Genomic DNA, 23,950 nt, shown 5'->3' on the forward strand with positions numbered 1-23,950 from the left:
TAGGCATTTCGAAAGAACGAAAACCCTGGATCAGAGACAGATTTGGACTACAAGCTCTGGACGGGATTTGGGCCGATACAGTGAGCTGCTGGAACTTGAATATTGCTATGTTTGGTCTCAGATTAGATATTAGCTGGAAGTGAGAGGTTAAGCTGGAAGGCAAGGTCAGGCTAAGCTTCTTGGTTAGTAGGGGCAGGTTTGTTAAGAGTGAAGTCCTGGTTGGTGTTTTTGAGAGACGGGAAGAAGGGCACCACTCTTGAAGTATTTGAGCAACAGGGTGGATAACATAAAGATGTGGTGTGATGCATCCTGTTGAAGTTTACAGCTGGCGTAAAGGAGAATTCCAGTGAGTGTGTGAGCAAATAGAGGGGAGTGAGAAGTGGAGGGTTTTAAATAGAGAGCAGTTGTTGGGAGTAGTCATTTACAGAGGCAATGAATAGATAGATCAAGGATGGGGGGGGGGGGGGGCGAGTGGGGGGGGGGGGGGGGGAGTTTGCGTTAAGAACTGACAAGTTCAGAATTCAATGAGACATTGGTGGAAACATGAACTGCAACCACAGATTGCAACTTCTAAGGTGAGGTCTTTAGCAATACTGAAGATTAAGCAGGTCTGAAAGAAAAGTATGTAGGGCTATTGTTTAGCTACTGTAAGAGCATGGTTGCTAAAGGGGGATGAGACCAATGCAAAACATGGAGATAACTTACACGGATGAAGGTACACACATCCTTGCTCATTCTCCTGTGTCTGTCAGTCTGAGCAAGCACCCCCCCCCTCCCTCCCTCTCTCTCTCTCTCTCTCTCTCTCTCTCTCTCTCTCTCTCTCTCTGTGTGTGTGTGTGTGTGTGTGTGTGTGTGTGTGTGTGTGTGTGTGTGTGTAAAAATGTGATTGCTTTCTGAGCCATTTTTTAAAGACAAAAGGCTAAAGATCCAAATCAAGATTTTGCTAATATTGAAGGGCTTCAGTACATAAAAATGAAAGAAATGATTATAGCTAAAGAAGATGATGCAAATAAAATTTATAAAATGTAATTTAGTAAATTTTATGGTCTAAAAACAATGGAACAGTGATATTTTCAGAATAGGCTGTCAGCTTTAATTTCTGTAAATATTGAGGTTGTACATATGTAAAATACCAGTGGAATTATGTCACTGATTCACCACCCAGCTCCCCCATCAACCTGGTGGATTTTGGGCTCTTCAAGACCCCCAGCGAGGAGAGTAGCAAATCCCCTGGTCCTGGCCCTCCCCCTCCAACCCCAGCCCTGCCAGACACCGTGGGGTAAGCGACAAGCAAGATCACCACTGATGCACGTTTGTCCACATCTGTCCAAGGCATGTTTACCCTGCAGTGCTGTCACACAAATCCTTGTATTTGATTGATTTTTGTGTAACATGACACCTGCACTGTATATGAGAGCTGCTGTTTGTAGATATTTGACTTCCTAGTACATTTGAGGAAGGTATACTAAAATGATGTTTAATGTACTTTCAAGCACTAGCAAAGCACATTTTCTTCCATTCAACCTGTGGTGCAATTTTTATCTGATCATATTCTACTTAAAAACAGTTATTGTGTGTATTCCAGTTATCTCTTGGTATTTAGATTGATTTAAATGATATGCATACATTTTAAAATTTTCTTTTTGTCATATATGCATAATTATTATTTTGAAATCAGTTGCATTCTCTCTTTTCTGTTCTAGTAATGTAACTTAATCATTCATATATACACTACTGGCCACTAAAATTGCTACACCAAGAAGAAATGCAGATGATAAACGGGTATTCACTGGACAAATATATTATACTAGAACTGACATGCGATTACATTTTCACGCAATTTGGGTGCATAGGTCTTGAGAAATCAGTACCCAGAACAACCACCTCTGGTCGTAATAATGGCCTTGACACGACTGGGCATTTAGTAAAACAGAGCTTGGGTGGCGTGTACAGGTACAGCTGCCCATGCAGCTTCAACAAAGTACCACAGTTCATCAAGAGTAGTGACTGGCGTCCGTATTGTGATGCGCCAGTTGCTCGGCCACCATTGACCAGACGTTTTCAATTGGTGAGAGATCTGGAGAATGTACTGGCCAGGGCAGCAGTCGAACACTTTCCGCGTCCAGAAAGGCCCGTACAGGATCTGCAACATGCGGTCGTGAATTATCCTGCTGAAATGTAGGGTTTCGCAGGGAGCGAATGAAGGGTAGAGCCACTGGTTGTAACACATCTGAAATGTAACGTCCACTGTTCAAAGTGCCGTCAGTGCGAACAAGAGGTGACAGAGACGTGTAACCAGTGGCACCCCATACCATCACGCCGGGTGATACACCAGTATGGCGATGACGAATACACACTTCCAATGTGCGTTCACCGCCATGATGCCAAACACTGATGTGACCATCATGATGTGACCATCATGATGTGACCATCATGATGTGACCATCATGATGTGACCATCATGATGCTGTAAACAGAACCTGGATTCATCCGAAAAAATGTTTTGCCATTCATGCACCCAGGCTCATCAATGAGTACACCATCGCAGGTGCTTCTGTCTGTGATGCAGCGTCAAGGGTAACCACAGCCATGGTCTTTGAGCTGATAGTCCATGCTGCTGCAAACAACGTTGAACTGTTTGTGCAGAGGGTTGTTGTCTTGCAAACGTCCCGATCTGTTGACTCAGGGATCGAGACGTGGCTGCACGATCCGTTACAGCCAGGTGGATAAGATGCCTGTCATCTCGACTGCTAGTGATACGAGGGCGTTGGGATCCAGCACGGCATTCCGTATTACCCTCCTGAACCCATTGATTCCATGTTCTGCTAACAGTCATTGGATCTTGACCAACGCGAGCAGCAGTGTCACGATACGATAAACCGCAATTGCAATAGGCTACAATCTGACCTTTATCAAAGTCGGTAACGTGACGGTACGCATTTCTCCTCCTTACATGAGGCATCACAACAACGTTTCACCAGGCAGCGCTGGTCAACTGCTGTTTGTGTATGAGAAATTAGTTGGAAACTTTCCTCATGTCAGCACGTTGTAGGTGTTGCCACCGGCGCCAACGTTGTGTGAATGCTCTGAAAAGCTGATCATTTGCATATCCCAGCATCTTCTTCCTTTCGGTTAAATTTCGCATCTGTAGCACGTCATCTTCGTGGTGCAGCATTTTTAATGGCCAGTAGTGTAGACGGCTGCTTAGATGTGGTAATATTTGCAATGTACTTTACCTAAATTTTGCTGTGCGTTACTTTAAATTTCTGAAATAATTGAGTATTATATAGAACATTTGCAAAAACCAGACTGCAGTTGCAAGTGACAAAACCGTTGAAAGGGAGACAACAGTTAAGAGGAATGAGACAAGACAAGATCATGGCCAGTTTCCCTTACTACCCTCTCTGTACATAGAGCCAACCGTAGAGGAAACAGAGAAGAAACTTGGGAAAGGAATTAAAGTTCAGTGAGAAGAACGTTAAAAAAAATTAAAGACTTTGGTTTGCCAATGTCATTGATATTCTTTCAGATACAGCAAAGGGCTTGGAAGATTAACTGAATGGAATGTCTTGAAAAAGAGGTTCTTCTGTTAACATCAACAAAAGTAGAGCAAGGGTTCGGAGTTCAGTTGGATCAAATCAGGTGTTCCTGAGGGATTTAGCTTAGAAAATGAGACTCCGATAGTAGTAGATAAGTGCAGCTATTAAGGCAGCAAAATGGCTGATAGCTGAGAAGTAAAGAACATACAAAATGCAGTCTCATAGGAAATGTTAACATATAAGATAAAGATAAAGATAACTATTAAGAAGATGACTATAGGTATTGTGAAATTGTTAATGGAAGTAATTGGCGTCTAGTGTGAAATGTGCATAGTAAACTGTACAGGCAAAAGGAAAATGGAAGTTTTTGAAATGTGGTGCAGCACAAGAACGTTAAAAATTTTCTTTGCTCAATCTGCTCATATGATCAAGAGGTTATCAATAGAAAGTGGAAGAAAAAAGCCTTTTGGTACACTTCAACTTACCAGGGGAATAGGTTGATAGGACATGTCCAGAGGCCTCAATGAGTAGTTAATGTGGTAAATGAGTAGGGTAAAAACTGTTGAGAGACCAATTCTGGAATACAGTAAGCAGGTTCAAATGGATGTACAATGCATTTTGTATGCAGAAACGAAAAGATTTGCATGGAACAAACTAGCACACACAACGGCACAAAACCAATGTGGACTGAAGAGGAAGAAGGAAAAAAACTGATGATGACAACAAGTGTTTCCAGTACACATCTTCAGACATTGGTGGATATTCATTAACTAGTGTGATCAGTTTTGTGACAAGAATTCTGGTAATTACAGGACTACATTCAGAAAGATTTGCTGACTTGCTTTATTTATGAATTTGCTTGAAGAGAAATACATTCAGCTGTAAAATACACACACCACTATATATTTGAAGAAATTATTTCTTGTGAATTTCAGTGGGTCTAAAAATTTATATGATGGACATTGTGAATGTGCGCGCACTATTTTACCTTTGTAAATGGAATTGCACCCAGTATAAGGGTATTGAGCTGTGTATGTTTAATTCTCGAGGAAATGACTACAAAATTTCCTTTGCTATACTTTATTTTGTGTAATTATTGTTATTCTTCAGCTTAATCTGTTCACAGAATTCATTGGCCTGCTGGTATTCATTAAATAAAAGTGATAATCCATAGGTGGCTATTCAAGTAATAAATCATGGTTATTGGAACTGTTAGGCAGTACTGTTACATCATTTATTTACTGAATTGAAATTTATTGCAAACCACAAGACTTAACTCTTGCTAGTAATGAGCTTCTGTTTTATGTTGTATTATTCTTTATTAAAATACAGAAAGAGCTAATGAGCAGTTTTGTTACTGAGTTCATCATAGCTCTTGTAATCCTTGAAGACATTAATTACTATGATTTGGTGAAACTTTCAATTTTTGTGACATTGATATACATAATTAAAATTTTTTAAAAACATTTCTCTGAAACATAGTAATATACCTCTCGGGCGTTGACAGTGTAGATGAGCAGTTGATCTGATGGTTCAGTTCATCACTGTCAGACTGCTGAACAAACATTCTAGTTTCATACGTGATCTCAAAGGATTCATTGAGCCTCTCTTGTGGCGTTTGCCACTGTAGTTTTTTGTAATGCTATCAAACTGACCAAACAATTGGGTGGCAAAGCACACTGTTCTTCATTTCTTTTGTAGATGGGTTACATTTCCTAACGAGTCTTCCTGTGAATCTGTCTTGCATCTTCTTCCCCTACTATTTGTTTTAAATGTCATTCCACATAAGGTCACATTGGATAGTTACTCCTAGATATTGTATGGTAGATATTCTTTCCAGGAATTTTTCTGCTGAAAGTGCAGTTGCGATGTTCCTGGATCTCCTTTTGCGTGCTGAAAGTAAGTTATTCTAACAAGATACCCATCTCTCATGCTAAGCTACACGTAAGTCTACTATAGCAATTGTATTTTTGTGTTGAGATTCATTGGCTTTGTGAACTTGCAAAAATTGTTACATTCCAACCTAATCTTGGCCTTGGGCTTCACTACAAGTCACACTTTTAGCACATGTAGTTTTTTCCACCCTCCATACCAAAATTAATTTCCATATTTGGCTGAAAGAAATCATGAGAGTTAGTGACTCTCATTGGCTATTGAAAACTAACTCAGATTCATGGTGTCCACTTCCCATCATTTGCCATATTCAGCACCAAAGCAAGAGCCAGATACATCTGAATTGCTAGTAGCCAGATTTCGTTTCTTCTGTATGTGCAGTATATGAAACTGAAATAATTAAAAAGTAGGTGCCCCAGTAACTATGAGGCGTGTTGAAAGTATATGTACTATAACTACCTGTTTTTGGTTGTTGGGCATTGGCAGCACAGTGGTAGTGAGGATCCTCTGACTGCAGTGAGCATCACTCACAGTGTAGTGTTTCATTGCGTGAAAGGTGTCGGTAAGGAATCACTCAAAGTGCAAGCCATGTGCTGTGTGTTCCATTTCCAATTTGTGGAAGGAATAACACCTACCAAATTTTTTTCACGAATGAAAATGGTTTACATCAAAAATATGATGAACAGTAAGTATAGGGAGTTAAGCGGTGACAGAACAAATATTTGATGAACAGAGGAGCAGAAGACCTTCCATTTTTACTACTGAATTGCAAAAAATTGAGGAAACTGTTCGTGAAGACTGCAGATTGACAGTGGATGAAATTTCTGCAGTGTTCTCACAACTCTCTGGAACACTTCATGCAATACACTCACAGAAACACTGGGATACCAAACACTGTGTCAAAGGTGGGCCCCAAAACAACTGACAGAGCAGCACAAGAAAAATCAGGTCGGTGGTGTTTCTTGAGTGACTTGAATGGAAAGTGAGGATTTTTGGAGAATTACTGTGACTGGAGATAAAGCATCTGAGACAAAAAGACAGTAGTCGGAGAGACAATTCCCCATCTACCAATAAATTGGAAACCACAATTTCTTTGCCAAAAAATGGTCTTCTTGTTTTTGGACTGAAAAAGCACCATTTTGGTTGAATCTCTGTCATAAACACACAATGATACTAAGAGACCCTAAAAAAAAAAAAAGGGGGAAGTTGATGAGAGGCATGTGCTTGTTGCACAATAATTCACTTCCTCACACAGACATAACTGCCAAGGTGCTCTTAGACTCAATTGGTTGGAATGTTTTGAACCACCTTCCATATTCCCCTGACTTGATGTCTTCCGGTTATAATCCTTTCACCCTCCTGATGGTGCATACAAGTGGAATTAAATTTTCAACTGGTGAGCAGGTGCAGAAAGAGGTTCTGAAGTGGGGGGGAAGGAGACTGTGGAGGAGGACATGAAGTAGCTTATGCAACGGCTCACCACATGTGTTGAACGGGATGATGATTATGAGAGAAAATAGTCAAAAAGTATATGAGCAATATCCTGTAAGTTTCTTTTAGATATCCTTTTTCTGAGAAATATAAAAATCTAGTACACTTTCTTTCTGACCATTTCCCAGACTGGAGAAGGGTAGGGCACTTGAATTAGGGATGACGGTTCAGATCCTGTCTGGCCATGCATATTTAGGTTACCCAGGCTTCTTTAAGTCACTTAAGGCAAATGCTGAGACAGTTCCTTTGAAACAAACATGGCAAGTTTTCTTCCCCAATTTTAGCCTGTGCTCTCTCTAGTGACCTCATAATCAACAAGATGTTAAACTGTAATCTGCCTTCTTTCCCTTTACACTTACGCTTTCTGTTGTAAAGAAGACAGTAGGCATTCATGGTTGAATGGTCTCATGAATTATGAAACACTTGTTTTTTACATGCAAGTGTAGATTTATGATGTACTATCACACTTGTTTCAAGTGGAAGACAAGTAACACATCTGCAACTAAGTGGTACTTGTTTTTAAAGGATTGATTTGTGTACAAAGTGCTTTACTGTCTACCATAGCAGCAGCTATAGTTTCCTTTTCTGGGAAAAATATAGTTTTTGTTCAAAAACTTTGTGCCGTTCCCTATCCAAAATATTTGCACATCCTCTTTTCTCCATAGTCAAGTACTTATTTTTCAGTCTATAAAGAACACCATTATAATACTGCTTTGCTGTTTGCTCTGTTTGCGTATCTGTATAAGGATGATGATATTCTCTCTTCCTTTGTTCCTTGAAACAAATTTCAGCTCTTGTGCACAAACACCACTCCTCCTCCTCCTCCTCCCCTATTATCATTAATAATAATCACATTTAGTTGGGATGGTTGCTTACTGCATTGTCCATACTGCACATGGAGTCCCCTTGAATAAAGTTCATCAATTTGCTAAACGCTAACACTACATGCTTCATTGTTAACCTCGATTTTTTTCCACTGTCTATTATCTCTGTCAGAGTCCTTGTGACCAGTTCCAGTTATCACAAAAAAATCCTTTACAGATGGATTATTCCATCATTCCCTTGACCAGGTTGATATTTACAACAGTAGTAGTTACTGGTGGAAATTGACATGTAACTGAGTCACATGGGTACACAGAGGGTGGTGGTGTTGCAAAATATCTGTCTACGTGTTATTACATGAGCATTGATTGGGAGCAGAGTGGAATGGATTTTTACACAATACAGGGTAGTCCGGTCTTCCAACAATTCACGTAGGTGTTACTTACATGCGAATCTTGCACTGAAATTCGTCGAGAGATGGGCATGTTGAAAGTTAATAGGAGACAGACGATTTTTCAGGATGGGATGTTCTGTGTAAAGATCAGCTTATGAACATAACATGACTTTGGCATTACATAATGATTGAAAAGAATTCATATGTCAGATTTTGCTAATTTGGTTGAGCTATATGTTAAGACAGTAAGTTGGTTTACAAAACATGTGGTGGATTAACAAAATGTATACATTGAGGGCAAACATTTTGTATGGTTGCTTGGGAATAACCCATTTATGAGTACAGCTGTCATCTTAAAATTTTTGATGAATTATGTAATTTCTTAATTAACAGCTTAATTACTTAGTGCAGCATGTCATTCAGCTCATAAAATTTGGGGCAGCAGAAGTTCAATAGTAAAAGCTGGAATCTAACAAGTACATAGGCTAAATCTGCGATGGAAAATTTAGGTGTTTCCCAACTTCAACATTAATTAGTTAGTGAGTTAAATAGCTTCAGGAAGATCAAAATATGTTGCAGTAAAGTCCAAATCCCATTATTCTTAATGAGAGGCATAAATACATTAAAAACAACAAATTAGCTCATTCGAAATCAGCTGCTGCATACTGTTAATAGTAAATCAGTATCTTTTCATTGACCGGGATTCCACTAAAACTTGATACACTAAGAGTATCAGTAATTGGAACAATAAATATAAGTATGGCAAGGCTAATTAATGTTTTGATAGATTCAGGTATATACTACATATGTGTTACTTAGATACTGTGACTTAAAGTGATAATTGGGCAAAGTAAAAATAGTCATTATTAGCAGGAGAGCAATCGTAGCAGGTGGAGCAGTTCCAAACTTTCTATGTTATATGCTTTCGCAGATTACAGGATTGTTTTTAATGACCACTAAAAAAATTTGTGATTAATTTAAGAGTATAACTAGAAAATATGACATAATGCACGAATGTTTGTAGTGTTGTGAATGTTTGTGTACTGCACTCCTATGTAGCTGCAAGCTCAAAGATTCGTTGTTAATATAAAACAATCTGTAAAAAAATGTTTCCTGTAAGGCTGTCACAAATTTGTGTTAAAGCCCAACAAGGTGTCTTGTAGAATATTGCCAGTAAGCTTTGATGTTTTGTACCCAGACCTGTGTTCTTGAAAACAGTGTTGTTCTGATTAGCACTCCTGCACAACAGCAAAGCTGTAACCGCATGTATATTCTGTGTGAAAAGCATTTGGTTTCCCAAATCCAAAATTTTTTATAACAAGTCATGTAATGTCTTTCTGTGATACAACAGTAGTGTATTAGTGAAATAGATATATGAAATAATTTATATGAGAATAAGTACTGTTCTGCAGAATGGTATTTGTGTGAAATGTGTTTGATAGGGTTGTTTTTAATACTGACTAAATAAAGCCCAACTTACCAGATATTTTCAGCACAGATACTTCGCTCTCTTTACCAAATGATGATCAATGAAAAGTAAGTATGGTTTGTGAATACCTTGAAAACTTTGTGACAGATAATGAGAGAGGAATAGGAGAAATAAAACACACTAACAATAAATGCAACAGATGTGTTTAACTATTTATGCCATTAAGTCTTTTGTAAATGAGAATCAGAGAAGTGATTTATTCAACATAAATCAAATGACATTGGTTGAATAAAATTTGTAAATTCAGCAAGGTGAACTGAAAAGCCGCAGGAAAGTACAAATCTGTCTTTAGATCAATTCCATAGTTCTCACATTTTGCATCACTTAGAGTTTTAAGTTCAATGAGATGAGAGTATCAAGAAGTAAAATAACATACTGGGTGCAATCTTGAACATGAAGTTAGAAACCTTTTTTTGTTTCAATCTTTTATAAGAAAGCAAGGCTCCATACGACAAGAACAGCAGGCCAACTGCATATTTCTTTATATTAAAAGGAAAATTCAGTTGAAGAAAGCAGTGAATTATGAGACAGTATTGGCCATCACTCTGCTTCAGGACCCCCCCCCCCCCCCCCTCTCTCTCTCTCTCTCTCTCTCTCTCTCTCTCTCTCTCTCTCTCTCTCTCTCCCTCTCTCCCCCCCCCTCCCCCCTTTCCTTCCATGAATGAACTATTAATTCTGAAAGCTAGGTAGTATGTCACTTTTGTGTGTCTGTCGGTGGTATGGTTCTATACAGTCCACCTCCTGAAGGGGAAAACTGGTCAGTGACATGTTTCCCCTACAAGACTTCCAGCTTCAGCTCCAATCACAAGGTTTTCTTATATGATTATAATATGTTAATAACACTTGAACCATAGTTTTGCTAGTGGAAAACTTCACTTATTGAGATTCCTTTTAAATGAGATTAGAGAAATTTGTTCAGGTCAGAAGGTATTTATGTGACTACAGAATTCCTGCACTAGTATCTTGGTGGGAGCAGTTCGTTTAACCAGATGGTACCTCTTACAGTTAAGGAATCCTTTTACTGAATTTCTGTTAAATGAAGTGTCACTAATGTAGTAACTTGAAATTGTCTTAATTACTCTGTCTGACAGAAAAAATATTACGCCATAAAGAATGAACGTGAGTCATATTGAAATATGTCAGCTGTCATAAATTAAAAAGCTCTTGTTTCAGATACGTATTTAGATGTATTCTGTAATTTGTCTGATTTATCATGATACATCTACAGGAAGCTGGCAGATATGAGAGATGTTATTTTAAATACAGCCAGTAGCTGTTACAGAAACAGGCAGAGAACAATTGCTTTAGAATATAACCAGAAAAACACCAGAAAAGTGAAAGAAGTGGCAAATCTACAGTAACAAGAACGAAGTGTCTTCTTGTATGGATTCTGAAATCATTCAAAAATGCGCAATTGATTTTAGTGTTTTTGAAACTTAAAGAAGTAGGAGTAAAAGATGAAGAGGAAGTGAAAATGAAAAACAGATAGATAACAAGTTAAACGAAAGATTTCAGACAGACTAGTCTGTTCAGTGATGCCACCAGAAGTGCACTCCAATGGGATTAAGTTGTAGTAATATGATAAAGTTTTGGGGTCAATGAGCATGTTTCAGAAAGTGTATCTCGTTCAACAGGCGATCATCAGTTGGGACTTTCATCCGCCAGCAGCAAGAACCTCGATCAGCACCACCGCAGAAGCCTGTTGCTCCAAAGCTGGACTATCGTAGTATGGTGTCTGTTGAGGACATGCCTGAACTTTTTGTTTCATTTGATAGTAAGTAGAATCATTATTTTTTTCTACACCTTTCCTTTCCTCACACATTCTTTATGTACTTACTGTACATTTTGAAATAAACTGTACATTTTGTACTCGGCACACTTTGTTGGATTTTTTAGCAGCTGTTAAATTTTCTGATGTACTCAAATAATTATTCCGTTTAATGATAAAAAACTTACTCTAAATATACAAAATATCATTCGTGATAGAACACTGCTAAGCAAACCAGTAGTTCAAAAATATAAACAGAGGAAATATACGTATGTCACAAGCAATTCAAGATATCCAGAATGAGATTTTCACTCTGCAGCAGAGTGTGCGCTGATATGAAGCTTCCTGCCAGATTAAAACTGTATGCTGGACCGAGACTCGAACTCGGGACCTTTGCCTTTCGCGGGCAAGTGCTGTACCAACTGAGCCACCCAAGCACGACTCACGCCCCGTCCTCACAGCTTTACATCTGTCAGTACCTCGTCTCCTACCTTCCAAACTTAACAGAAGCTCTCCTGCGAACCTTGCAGAACTAGCACTCCTGAAAGAAAGGATATTGCGGAGACATGGCTTAGCCACAGCCTGGGGGATGTTTCCAGAATGAGATTTTCACTCTGCAGCAGAGTGTGCACTGATATGAAACTTCCTGGCAGATTAAAACTGTGTGCCGGACCGAGACTCGAACTTGGGACCTTTGCCTTTCGCAGGCAACTGCTCTACCAACTGAGCTATCCAAGCACGACCCACGCCCCGTCCCGTAGGAGACGAGGTACTGGCAGATGTAAAGCTGTGAGGACGGGGCGTGAGTCGTGCTTGGGTAGCTCAGTTGGTAGAGCACTTGCCCACAAAAGGCAAAGGTCCTGAGTTCGAGTCTTGGTCCGGCACACAGTTTTAATCTGCCAGGAAATTTCAATTCATGATATGCCTTCACAAATTTTGTTTATGGTTATCTTTTCTGCAGATAAAAGCAATTGGAAAATGCACTACATTTCCACCAAAATTCTAAACAATCAACTCCCAAAAGTGACACGGCCAAGGATGATTTAAAATTCCTTTGGCATGTGGAGGCGGCTATTTGGCTCAGAAACTGAGGATTTCATTTGTAACAAGCATAGATCTGAGGGTGGATTCTTGGTGAATCCTAAACTGAAACTAATATATGTGGAACAGTTTGTTGATCCCAGACTGTTAAATGAAAACTATGAGTGTTACAAAGGTCATGGTTCTCCTTTTAATTGAAAGTATCGAACTTTTTCAAAGTTCTGTAATTAATTTTAATGACATGTTTTTTCTTTTGAAAGTTAGTTAGTAACTCATTGTATTTAATGGTCTGCCATTATTATTGTTATTATTTAATAAACTGAATTTACTTGCATTGCGTTATTTGCTTGAAACCAGATTAAATTTGAATTCTGTTCATCATCTGACATTACTGAAATGATAATAAGTGTTATTGCTAATGTGCTGGAGTTACTAATCAGTTGTGTGTGTCACAACACGACACCATTAATCATTTTAATATTTATTGTTAGTACAACAACAAAAAAATATATGGATATGAAGAGCTGAATTATACGTGATTGAAACAGCACTCTACTAATTCAACTTTGTAAACATGTACAGTTCATTGATATAAGACTACAGCAGTTACAGAGGTGGGAGGAGATAGCGGACCTTATGAGTGAGGAAAATTTTTACTTCTTACTATCAACACCCAAATGCTGCAATGATGAGAAACATCACTGGAATTTTAAATCTGCAAGAAGTACCTTCCTATTTCATTCCTGTGTTATTCACATTGTAATTAATTCTTTCAATTTGTAGGATTTTAAACAAGTTATTCTTTTTACTCTATATGCATATGATCATTTCTGACAGCCTGTTGAAATGCATGAAATTGGACATAACATAATTGAAACTCAAGTTTCTTACAATTTCAGATACTACCTGTGTATGATGAGAGTAAGAGATTGATCTAGCTATAATAAAGCAATATAAGTAACTACCCACTAATTGCATTCATTTTGAAGTGGGACATTAAAGTTTACTGTATGAATTCGCAATAAATATGTAACCCTGTCAGTGGTGTTTAGTAGAAGACAAACAAGATCAGAAATTGTTTTCAAGTTTATGATAAGTTTTTAAAAAGTATGAAGAAATTTGTAGACTTTCAGCAAGTAAGTGTCCATTGTTTGTACATTGTATCAGTTTATCCCTACGTACGTGCAGCTAACCATTTTGGTAATACATGAGACAGAGAAAATCTTTTGTTCTGGAGTGCAAAGATATGTAGCCTCCTCGGTGGACTGATCTAAGCTGTGAACAAATGCTCCTTACCTCAGATAAGACTTAAGACTCAAATCTCTGAATGCGAGATGAAATTCTTTAATAGATCTTGCTTAAATTAGTGTAAAATAAAATGTAACACTTGCTCCAGAAGGCACATAGTGTAACGTGGATGCTGTAGGAGGTCAGTAGGCCTGCTTCACAAGTGAAAATGATGTATAAAATAATATGAATAAAAATGTACAAGGGTATAATGTGCACAGAGAAGTATCATTGTTATAGCAAATGAAGCAGCAAACTGCAAATGCGTTTTCTGAGGCGGATGATAGTCTTTGCGTTCAGTTCTGTAACTTCCATTCTTACAGAACTCCAGCAGTGTGTATTTTCTCTGTAGAGGTGGAACAGTCTTGTTTTTGAATCAACAAGATGGCACATTTGTAAAGTACTGTTTTTTCCCCCAAGTGTTTTTATCTGGTACTTCCCTGAGGATTGTATGGAACTCATTTTCATGGTCATGTTCTGACTATCATTTCATAAATTTCCAGGTTTTCTGTTTCTCCAAGTGATGGAACAGGATGACCACGAACACGTCTGTCAAGCATGTCCCACATAAGTGCAATGGGGTTTAGGTCGGGACTTGCCATTGGCCATTCCATTACTTTAACGTGCAGGCTTTGCTTGACATCCCTGCTGATACCCACCATGTGGGCCCTGGGGGTTAGAAAGAATTAAGGGCTAACACCATAAGCTGCAGCCACCGCGTGGTCCAGCAGGATCTGTTTGTTGTACTGCCGGGCAGTAAGGTGACCACAGACAATGACGAGATCCATATGGTTATCAACACTGAAACTTCCTGACAACATCACAGATCCTAGGAAATCTGTCAATTTCCTGGACAGCATTTGGCAGTTAGTGCTCACCATGGGTCTCTGCACACAAACATGACCATCACTGTGCATCAGAGGGTATCTAGATTCGTATGTGGATAACATGTTTTGCCAATGATGAAGTTGCCAGTCGATGTGGGAATGGCAGAACTGAAGAGGAGCTGCAGGATGGTGCAGTATGAAGAGGACGTCCAGGTCATATGTTCATCTCTTGTAACTTGTTCATTACAATCTGATTGGGCACAGCAGCTCCACTGGCCCTTCTGAGATCATCTTGGCATGCTCTGGGAGCATTTGTATCATGCCACAATGCAGAGATCGCCAAATATCAGTCTTCCCATAGGGTTGTAATGCATTGGCAATCTTGTCCAGCTCTCCTTGCCTACTGACCTGTCTCCCTGTAGTGTGTCCACAACCTATGGATGACACGTGAAGGCATTGGCGTCTTCAGCAACATGACCAGAAGTGCATCCTTTTTGGATCGGACTGACTGCCCTTACAACCTGAACTGCATTAATAAAGTGTCACATTGCACGTGCTCGGTTGAATAAAACATTCACAAGTGGATTACTTCAATGTAATGTCAATAGTGAAGGATTTGAGGCGTACTGCAGTGAAGAAATAACCTACTTCTACTAACAGTAAAACAATTGAACTGAAATATGTATCTGTTATATAGTTTTTCAGACAGATGTGTGTGTCAGATATCACCATTTACAAAAAAAATACGGTTAAAAGTTTAAAGGGGAATGATAAAGAAAATAGCTGTGCAAAGACAGAATAATTTTTTCTTGTACAGGTGGTTTGTGTGGCATTCTTTTGATAGTTCGGCACATACTTTGATAAACAGTTCATTATCCTGGCAGTGTGATAATCTTCTTAGGTCTCCCCCCCCCCTTCCCTCCCCCGATGCTCAGAACTACTGTGTGGCATTAAAAATGTTGTGTGGCAACAAGACTCCTGCATGGATACAAAAACTTGCAGGGGTTAAGTTTATACACATTTTTTTTTACAAGATATTAAGTTAATGACAACGGGGGGGGGGGGGGGGGGGGAGAGAGAGAGAGAGAGAGAGAGAGAGAGAGAGAGAGAGAGAATTACCTAGGTTCTGCTTTCTGAAACTAATAGTTCCCTCCCACAGAAAAAGAGAAAAAAGGTTTGAAATCTTCCCTTTTTGTCCTTGTGTGTCTCCTTTGAAACTGAAGAGTTAGTCGCTTACCTTCTTAAGGATACAGTGTACTTATAAATGGAAGAAAAATCGAAATTTTTTTAGTGGCTTTATTAAATTTTATAGTCTTTCCTGATTATATTGATATATACATTATAGGGTTTCAAATGAAAAAGGACCTATATATACCAAATTCTAAAGTTGTGGTCATGTATGTATGCTGCACTGCCCTCTTTATTTCTGTTTCACAAACCAGTATTATTTCAAAAAGAACTGTGAATTTGTTTCCAGCAATTACACGTATGATACATTGTATATGTTGGTAACAGTGCAGGTTTTTAGTGTCCGTAAATGGTTATCTTTGCTGGTATTTACTTCTGTTTTGCTGAAGCAGTTTGTTCACATGTTACTGAATGTTTGTTGCCCAAGTGCTACATATATTTGTGGAAGTACATATCCTTTAGTGTGCAATAAATACGAACAATGCCACGCATCAAGAAATTCAATAAAAGGAAATTTTGTTGTAACCAGTTCACAAACAAAGCAAGCCACACTGTTGAAAGTAACCTATGTATCAGTTCTTCAGGGAAGAAACTCCCACATGGTATGCCTTCTGGTGATTCAAATTTTTGTGTTAACAATGATGCTGTTTGTAGTGGACTTGTTGTTGCTGTGGACATCTTACCTTCTTCAATAAATGAAGTGGTGAAATGTAAACAAAATGATGGTGTAGGCTGTCTGGAAATAACTGAACAACAAAGTAGCAGGAAGGGTTTAGTGCAAAATTAGTTGTTCTGTGTAGATCCTGCAATAAATCTACCTCGAAAATGACTTTGAACATTGTGCAGTATTCATATGATGTGAATTTGAAGTTGGTGTATGCAGTGCATGCAATAGGAAAAGGAAAAAAGGCTGCGTAAATGTTTTGTGGTTTGATGGCCCTTCCTCCTCCCAGTAGGTTCAGCAAGTACATAAAAATACTTTTAGGTGCCTTGACAGCTGTGTCTAAAGCATCTATGAAATGTGCACTAGAAGAAACTGTAAATATTTATGGAACCAGGGACATTACTGTTGCACTTGATGGGACATGGCAACATCGAGGACATCATTCCTTGAATGGTATTGTAAGTGCTACTTCTCTGGAGAATGAAAAAGTTGTTGATGTTGAGTGCTTATCTAAGTACTGCCACACCTATCATGGTAACACTGAAGGACATATTGAACATCAGTGTTCTAAGAATTATGATGGTTACAGTGGAGGCATGGAGTGTGATGACGCTCTAAAAATATTTCAAAGGTTGGTGCCCTTTTATAACGTTCGATATATGAAGTACCTAGGCAATGGGGACTGTAAAGCTATCAATAAAATTAGTGAGTTCAATGTTTATGGTGACACCTTGGTAACAAAACTGGAGTGTTGTGAACATGTGCAAAAGAGGATGGGTGCTAGATTGAGGAAGCTACAATGAGAACTGAAAGGAAAGTTGCTATTTGATGGAAAATCTCCATATGGCTGAGGCAGATTGACAGAAACTGAAATAGACCTCCTTCAGAGATTTTATGGATTGGCCATTAGATGAACTGCACCTCTGAATGATGTTACAGCAACGAGAAAACATGTATGGGCCACCTACTTTGATAAGTTGTCAGAGACCTGAGTGACTCTGTTTTGCTTAGTAAATGTCTTCATGGGGGCACTCAGAATACAAATGAAAGTTTCAACCATTGCATATGGGAAAGATTACCCAAGAATGTTTTTGTAGAACTAAATACATTATAAGTTGGTGTACTAGATGGAGTGATAGGAAGGTTGAAAGTCCTGAAAAATTTAGGCATACATATGGCTCTAATATGGAAGATCAGTTGCTTGCCCGTGACAGACAACAGGTGCACAAAGCTGAAAGATTCGCTCTTCAAGTTAACAAACGAGCAAGAAGTTCCAAACGGAATGCCAAGAGGAAGCTTGAAGATGAAGAATTGCTGTAGGATGAAGAATATGCTTCAGGAATGTTCCAAGGCACAGTTTAATTACATCTTCATTTGCAATTTCCCGCAAGTTGTATTTTCCAGAATTCAGTTACAAATATTTCCTAAATTTTATAAAGCATTGCTGTAACTTTTTTTTCTGTAACTTGTATAATAGTCCATACATATGTAGTAGACCTAAGCTTTATGGCAGAATCAACTAAATTATAGAAAAAATAACATTTTTATTAGGGAAAAAATTATAAAAATTAAAATGTAAGATGTGATTTTTTAATCATTATAATATACATAATAGGTGGAATTAAATAGGTCTAGTACCTCAGCCATCATGTCATGCATATCTGGTAAAAATTTGATCTCCTTCAAATGTATAACATTGGATTAAATGGTACCTCAATTTGAGGAAGCATTTTGGGAAAAAAAATTGCATCAATTTCTTTGTAATATTTTTTAATAATGCTAAGCGGGTTCAAAAATATTCGAAATACTTCTAATTTGTTTAGGAAGTGTGCTGCATTACCTGATACCAACAAAAAATCGGTTAAACGTATACATTATAAACAGTGCCTGCAAGAAATACATGTTGTTTCTTACATAATATTGAGCCGGAAAAGTTCCCTGTATCCTGAACATTTGGAAGGGGGGGGGGGGGGGGGGGGAAGTTTCCTACCTTGTATATTTATTACCAAATGATGGAAAATCCGGGAAGGAATGTAACAATGCTACGAAAAGGATAGTGGCCACTCACCATTTAGTGGAAATACTGAGTCACAGATAAGCACGACAAAAAGTCTGTCCGAAAGTGAGCTTTTGACCAACAAGGCTTTCTTCAAAAATAAAAAAACGCAAATGTACACGCGCGAGACCAGCCTACATCAGCTAGCCAGAGACTGTGAGACTCTGTGTAAATTAATTAAAGCGAAAGCCAAGATGCTTCTTTCAAAAGATCATGGCTATCATTCCTTGTCATTTCCCAATTCGAAATTACACATTATCTCTAATGAGATGTAAACTTAGTTGTCGTCCTTTACCACAACTTAGATATGTCATTGTTTATTTTTGTCTTATCACTTTGATGCTGTAAGTTCATGTTTTAGGTGTGGTGATATGATTTTTTTAAATTTTTTTTTTCTTTTTTCTTTTTTTATCTCTCTACACATGATAATTTAAAGTGTTTCTGTGGAGCTGTGCACATCAAGATTCAGTGTAACTTAAATGTTTGAATAGTTTAGCTATTGCAGAAATTTTTGACCATTTGATTTCTAGTGTTGAGCTGCACTAAAAGTGCTATTGTATAATATTGTTGTTGAAACAGCATCTTGGATTTTTTTTAAATTATGAGAATGGCTGAATGTTGTTGTTAAATGATCCAACAAAATGATGAGTCAGGTGATTGGTAGTATTCAAATCAGCCATGAAAATTATATTCAAAAGGTGTCATTTCAGTTTTTCTTCTTTTGTCTATTTGTTTTCTGAATGGGAAAAAGGTGCAGTTGATTCTCTCGTTTGTATAGTTTCTAACTTAATTCAAAGTTTATTCTAATAAACTCCATTTCTATTTAAACTTTCAGTTTCAAAAATTAATAAATTTTGTGGCTGTCCTTCATGTAAACACTTTGCGTGTGGTTATCCATGGAAGAAACATGATTCTTTTGAATTCATTCCACAATATTGAAATCTGTTCCATTGTGCTTTCTTTATAGGCTTACTATACGCTATATTGTCAGAAATTGAAGTCCTGTAAAGGTTACAGGTTGTTGTTGTAGTCTTCAGTCCTGAGACTGGTTTGATGTAGCTCTCCATGCTACTCTATCCTGTGCAAGCTTCTTCATCTCCTAGTACTTACTACAACCTACATCCTTCTGAATCTGCTCAGTGTATTCACCTCTTGGTCTCCCTCTACGACTTTTACCCTCCACGCTGCCCTCCAATGCTAAATTTGTGATCCCTTGATGCCTCAAAACATTTCCTACCAACCGGTCCCTTCTTTTTGTCAAGTTGTGCCACAAACTCCTCTTCTCCCCAATTCTATTCAATACCTCCTCATTAGTTACGTGATCTACCCATCAAATCTTCAGCATTCTTCTGTAGCACCACATTTCGAAAGCTTCTATTCACTTCTTGTCCAAACTATTTATCGTCCATGTTTCACTTCCATAGATGGCTACACTCCATACAAATACTTTCAGAAACGACTTCCTGACACTTAAATCTATGCTCAATGTTAACAAATTTCTCTTCTTCAGCAACGCTTTCCTTGCCATTGCCAGTCTACATTTTATATCCTCTCTACTTCGACCATCATCAGTTATTTTGCTCCCCAAATAGCAAAACTCCTCTACTACTTAAAGTGTCTCATTTCCTAATCTAATTCCCTCAGCATCACCCCACTTAATTCGACTACATTCCATTATCCTCGTTTTGCTTTTGTTGATTTTCATCTTATATCCTCCTTTCAAGACACTGTACATTCCGTTCAACTGCTCTTCCAAGTCCTTTGCTGTCTCTGACAGAATTACAATGTCATCGGCGAACCTCAAAGTTCTTACTTCTTCTCCATGAATTTTAATACCTACTCCGAATTTTTCTTTTGTTTCCTTTACTGCTTGCTTAATATACAGATTGAATAACATCGGGGAGAGGCTACAACCCTGTCTCACTCCCTTCCCAACCACTGCTTTCCTCTCATGCCCCTCGACTCTTATAACTGCCATCTGGTTTCCGTACAAATTGTAAATAGCCTTTCGCTCCGATAATTTAAAGGGTTACAAGTAAATTAGTTGAAATGAGCGGAATTGGTGGCATGGAAACTGACTTACCCATTACTTTTTCCGGTTAATATAGCCACTTCTGTGATGTTGTTTAGAAACTTTTTTGTGAGGGTGTACCAGGAACATTACATGAAGTTAGTAATTCTGTTGCAAAGTTTACATTTTGCCTTGGTTCATCATTGTATCAATAAATGTATATTTTTATCTTCCCATTGTACCGCATTCTATAGTTGCCGGTTTGTTTGTTTGTTTGTTTGAAGTAGGTCCTTCCACCCTCTCCCTTTACTTTTCCCACACAATCATTCTTTGTTTTACCGAAGTGTGCACTGTTTCTGAGTTGTGTTTAGAGTGTTCAAGTATATTCCTAAGATTTAAACACATTTGTTAGCATTTGAGAATATTTGTATCAGCTCAAGAGCATTATTAAAAAATGTTTAATTCCCCCCCCCCCCCCTTGAGAACGGCGACCAACTCATTGTTAATGTATTGCATACGGGGGTGACCAACGATAGCACCAGATACAAAAACGCAGTGGGCGTTTTCTTGTATGTGAAGCCTAATCTCAAAAACTGCTGTAGGGATTTTGGTATGGTTTTGCTTTTAACACACTGGCTGAATCATGAGGAAGTTTATTGATAATCTGTGGCAGTTCAGGGAGTGTCACTCTTGTTGTTTTTCCTGGCACACTTACCAACAAATTGTGATCAGTACCAACACATTGTGATCCATAAGCACTATTACTTGCCTGAAATTCCAAGTATGTTGTCAAATTCATTAAATCAGGAAAATGTGTTAACCCATACTGGTCTCGTGTTTGTCACACATAAGATCTGGGTAGTGAGAAGTTAAGCCTCCAACGTTCTGTAGACAGTTGTTTCATGTGCAGGTATAGTCAGGGGCTGGGAAAGATCTTTTGCTTAGAAATTTTTCTGTCAACAAATGTTATTCATTTTAACAGTGTTATTCATTCTGTAAACTCATATTTCTGTAAGCATTTGAAAGTTGTTTAGTAAGAATTTGCCACTGTATTCATGAGATAACAAATAATCACCACCACCACCACCTAAATTAATAACAGTTGACTGTGATGATTTTTATTGCTTCTCTTTGAATAAACTTACCATAGAGCCAGTTTTAATTACTATATCTGCTGCATGTTTTATCAGTATAGAGCTTCCCTGAAGACTTCATTAGTTAGTAGCGTGATCAGTTAGAAATGATTATAGAAATATATTAAGCAACATTGTCGAGTAGCGCATGGATGCTCATATTAAATAATTTTATATGCTTAGAAATGGCTTAATTGGACTTTGAAATTTGCTAAATGCTTGTTTACCAACAAAATAAGTGCTGGTGTAAAATTTTTTTCTCATACTTTTTGCTCTTCCACAACTGCAGGATGGAACTGTGTATTACGTATGTCATAAAAATAGATCTTTGCACCTTCTAATTTTACCACATCTAGGATGCATTTTCCGTTTAACATAATTTTGTAAATTCAGTCATAGATGCTTCTCCTCATAGTAAATAGTACATGGAATATACGTGTCATTTTTATACATACAAGTACCATTTATACATAAAAGGACGAGGTGAAAAGTTGTCAGATAAGCACAGAGATGATGATTGTAATGGAAACAAAATTTGATACGCTTATGGTTCTTGTGCAGTAACTTCAGTACAAACTACATGAGCAGATTCATTTACGTAGACAAAATTCCCATTTAAAGTAAAAGTTTGCTATGTGTTTTTTGTAGATATATGTTGTATCTCAAATTATTTTCCATCAATTGACAATAACTGGAAACATACTCAGTTGATCAAGATTTTGATCCAGTTTCTTCACTTTTAACAGTTGAGTAATGAGTGACTAAAATTCAACGTTGCCATACCTATCTTAAAGATGTTCCACGTGAAGGATCTCCCAAAACTGCAACAAGCAGTGAAAATAATCAGAGAGCATGATGTGACATTGGAAATTGTGACTGCAATAGGCTGATGGGAACAAAGAATAAAGAGTGCATTTTGCATTGAAGGCTAGTTGTGAAACGAAATAACTGGTAGATTTCCTGACCGAACCCAGATTAAGTACATTGACCTAAACAGGGACTTTGTTGAAGAACAAATGCATCTAATACCTAAAAGAAAAGTCATTGATTGTCACCCAAAGAGGTTTTAACCTTGCCTTACATGCTAGAGAGATCCTATATAGGAGAGGAAGGTGAAATGGTTAAAAATGAGCACATCAAAAGTGAACCAAAGTGCTATGTCTTTATGGCAAACACATGACAGATAAACAATAGAAAATCCAGGACGGGATAAAAGCAATATTATGAAAAGGGTAAAACCAGACTATGCAAAATCCAGGCTGGAATAATGCAGTATTATGAAAAGAGTAGACTGCTAATGGCGGAGTTGCTGAGTTGCAGATAGTGCAATAAAAAGGCTGTCAAACAAGTAAGCTTCAGCCAAAAAAGCCTTCATCGGATTAGTGAAAACAGCCATTTCATTTACAAGATGAGAGTTGTCATTACAATGCATTCTCTGCTTCTGTAATCATCCCGGGCACAATCTGAGGTAACCTACTGTCCTCACACCCTCCACCCTAAATTTCCATCCCCTCTGTCCTATCACCCTTCAAACTCCTGTCCCCCACCCTCATTGCACTCTGTTCTTTGCCATTGCCACCAGTCTTTTGCCCATCTCTACTGTTCTCTTGTTCAGCTCTCCATTCCCTCCCTCCCTTCCCCATAACATCCAGACAGTGCACTATGCAGCCTTGTCTGGCCACTGTCTAGTCCCCACACTGTGTCGTGCAGCACGGACTCCTCTCCTCCCACCAGTACCCTGCTACCTCTTCCCTTCCCCGGCCCACTTCAGAATGCTGCTCCCACTTGACACACCACCACTGCATTCTAACCACAGAAGCCAGAGAGAGAGAGAGAGAGAGAGAGAGAGAGAGAGAGAGAGAGAGAGAGAGAAAGAGAGCAGTCATCTATGCATGAGGTGTGCTTGCTTGTGTGAATGTGTATGTGTGTGTGTCTTTACTGAAGAAGGCATTGACCGAAAGCGAAGTGTATAAAGTCCTTTACTTGTGCCTATCTGCAGCTAAACATGGTATCTTTATGGTGAGTAGAAATCTATTCTTTTCTTAATATTTTTGATATTTCAGCCAGCACTTTCCATTTTTCCATTCATAGCTTTAACTGATACACCACATCCTTCAGTATCAAAGCAGCTGTCAAGAGCATTGTGCAATGATCACAGTTTGCCTGTTGAGGTACCGTTTCTTCCACATGCCAGAGGCAGCCGTTGCATTGTACATGAAACACTGTGCTCATTAGTAATGGGAGGTAATCAGTCTTGCAATAAGCAGGTCTGCCTTGTACCTTAACCTTTTTAAAGGATTTGATATTTTTTTCAACAGGTAATATTTTTCAAAAATAGAAAGGAAGG

General features: G+C 38.3%; 1 protein-coding gene across 10 annotated transcripts in view; it reads left to right on the plus strand.

The window, feature by feature from the left end:
- Positions 1 to 23,950, plus strand: part of LOC126457568 (nuclear receptor coactivator 7) — a 799,075-nt gene that overhangs the window by 584,806 nt on the left and 190,319 nt on the right. For 9 of the 10 annotated variants that reach the window (XM_050093982.1, XM_050093983.1, XM_050093984.1 and 6 more), the window contains 2 exons: positions 1,166 to 1,279; positions 11,263 to 11,402. In XM_050093982.1, coding sequence (XP_049949939.1) covers positions 1,166 to 1,279; positions 11,263 to 11,402 — 254 coding nt within the window. The remainder of the gene's footprint in view (positions 1 to 1,165; positions 1,280 to 11,262; positions 11,403 to 23,950) is intronic. The other variant, XM_050093986.1, reaches the window with a different exon arrangement.

Source organism: Schistocerca serialis, chromosome 2, assembly GCF_023864345.2.
Source record: "Schistocerca serialis cubense isolate TAMUIC-IGC-003099 chromosome 2, iqSchSeri2.2, whole genome shotgun sequence".
NCBI classification, from domain to species: Eukaryota; Metazoa; Arthropoda; class Insecta; order Orthoptera; family Acrididae; genus Schistocerca; species Schistocerca serialis.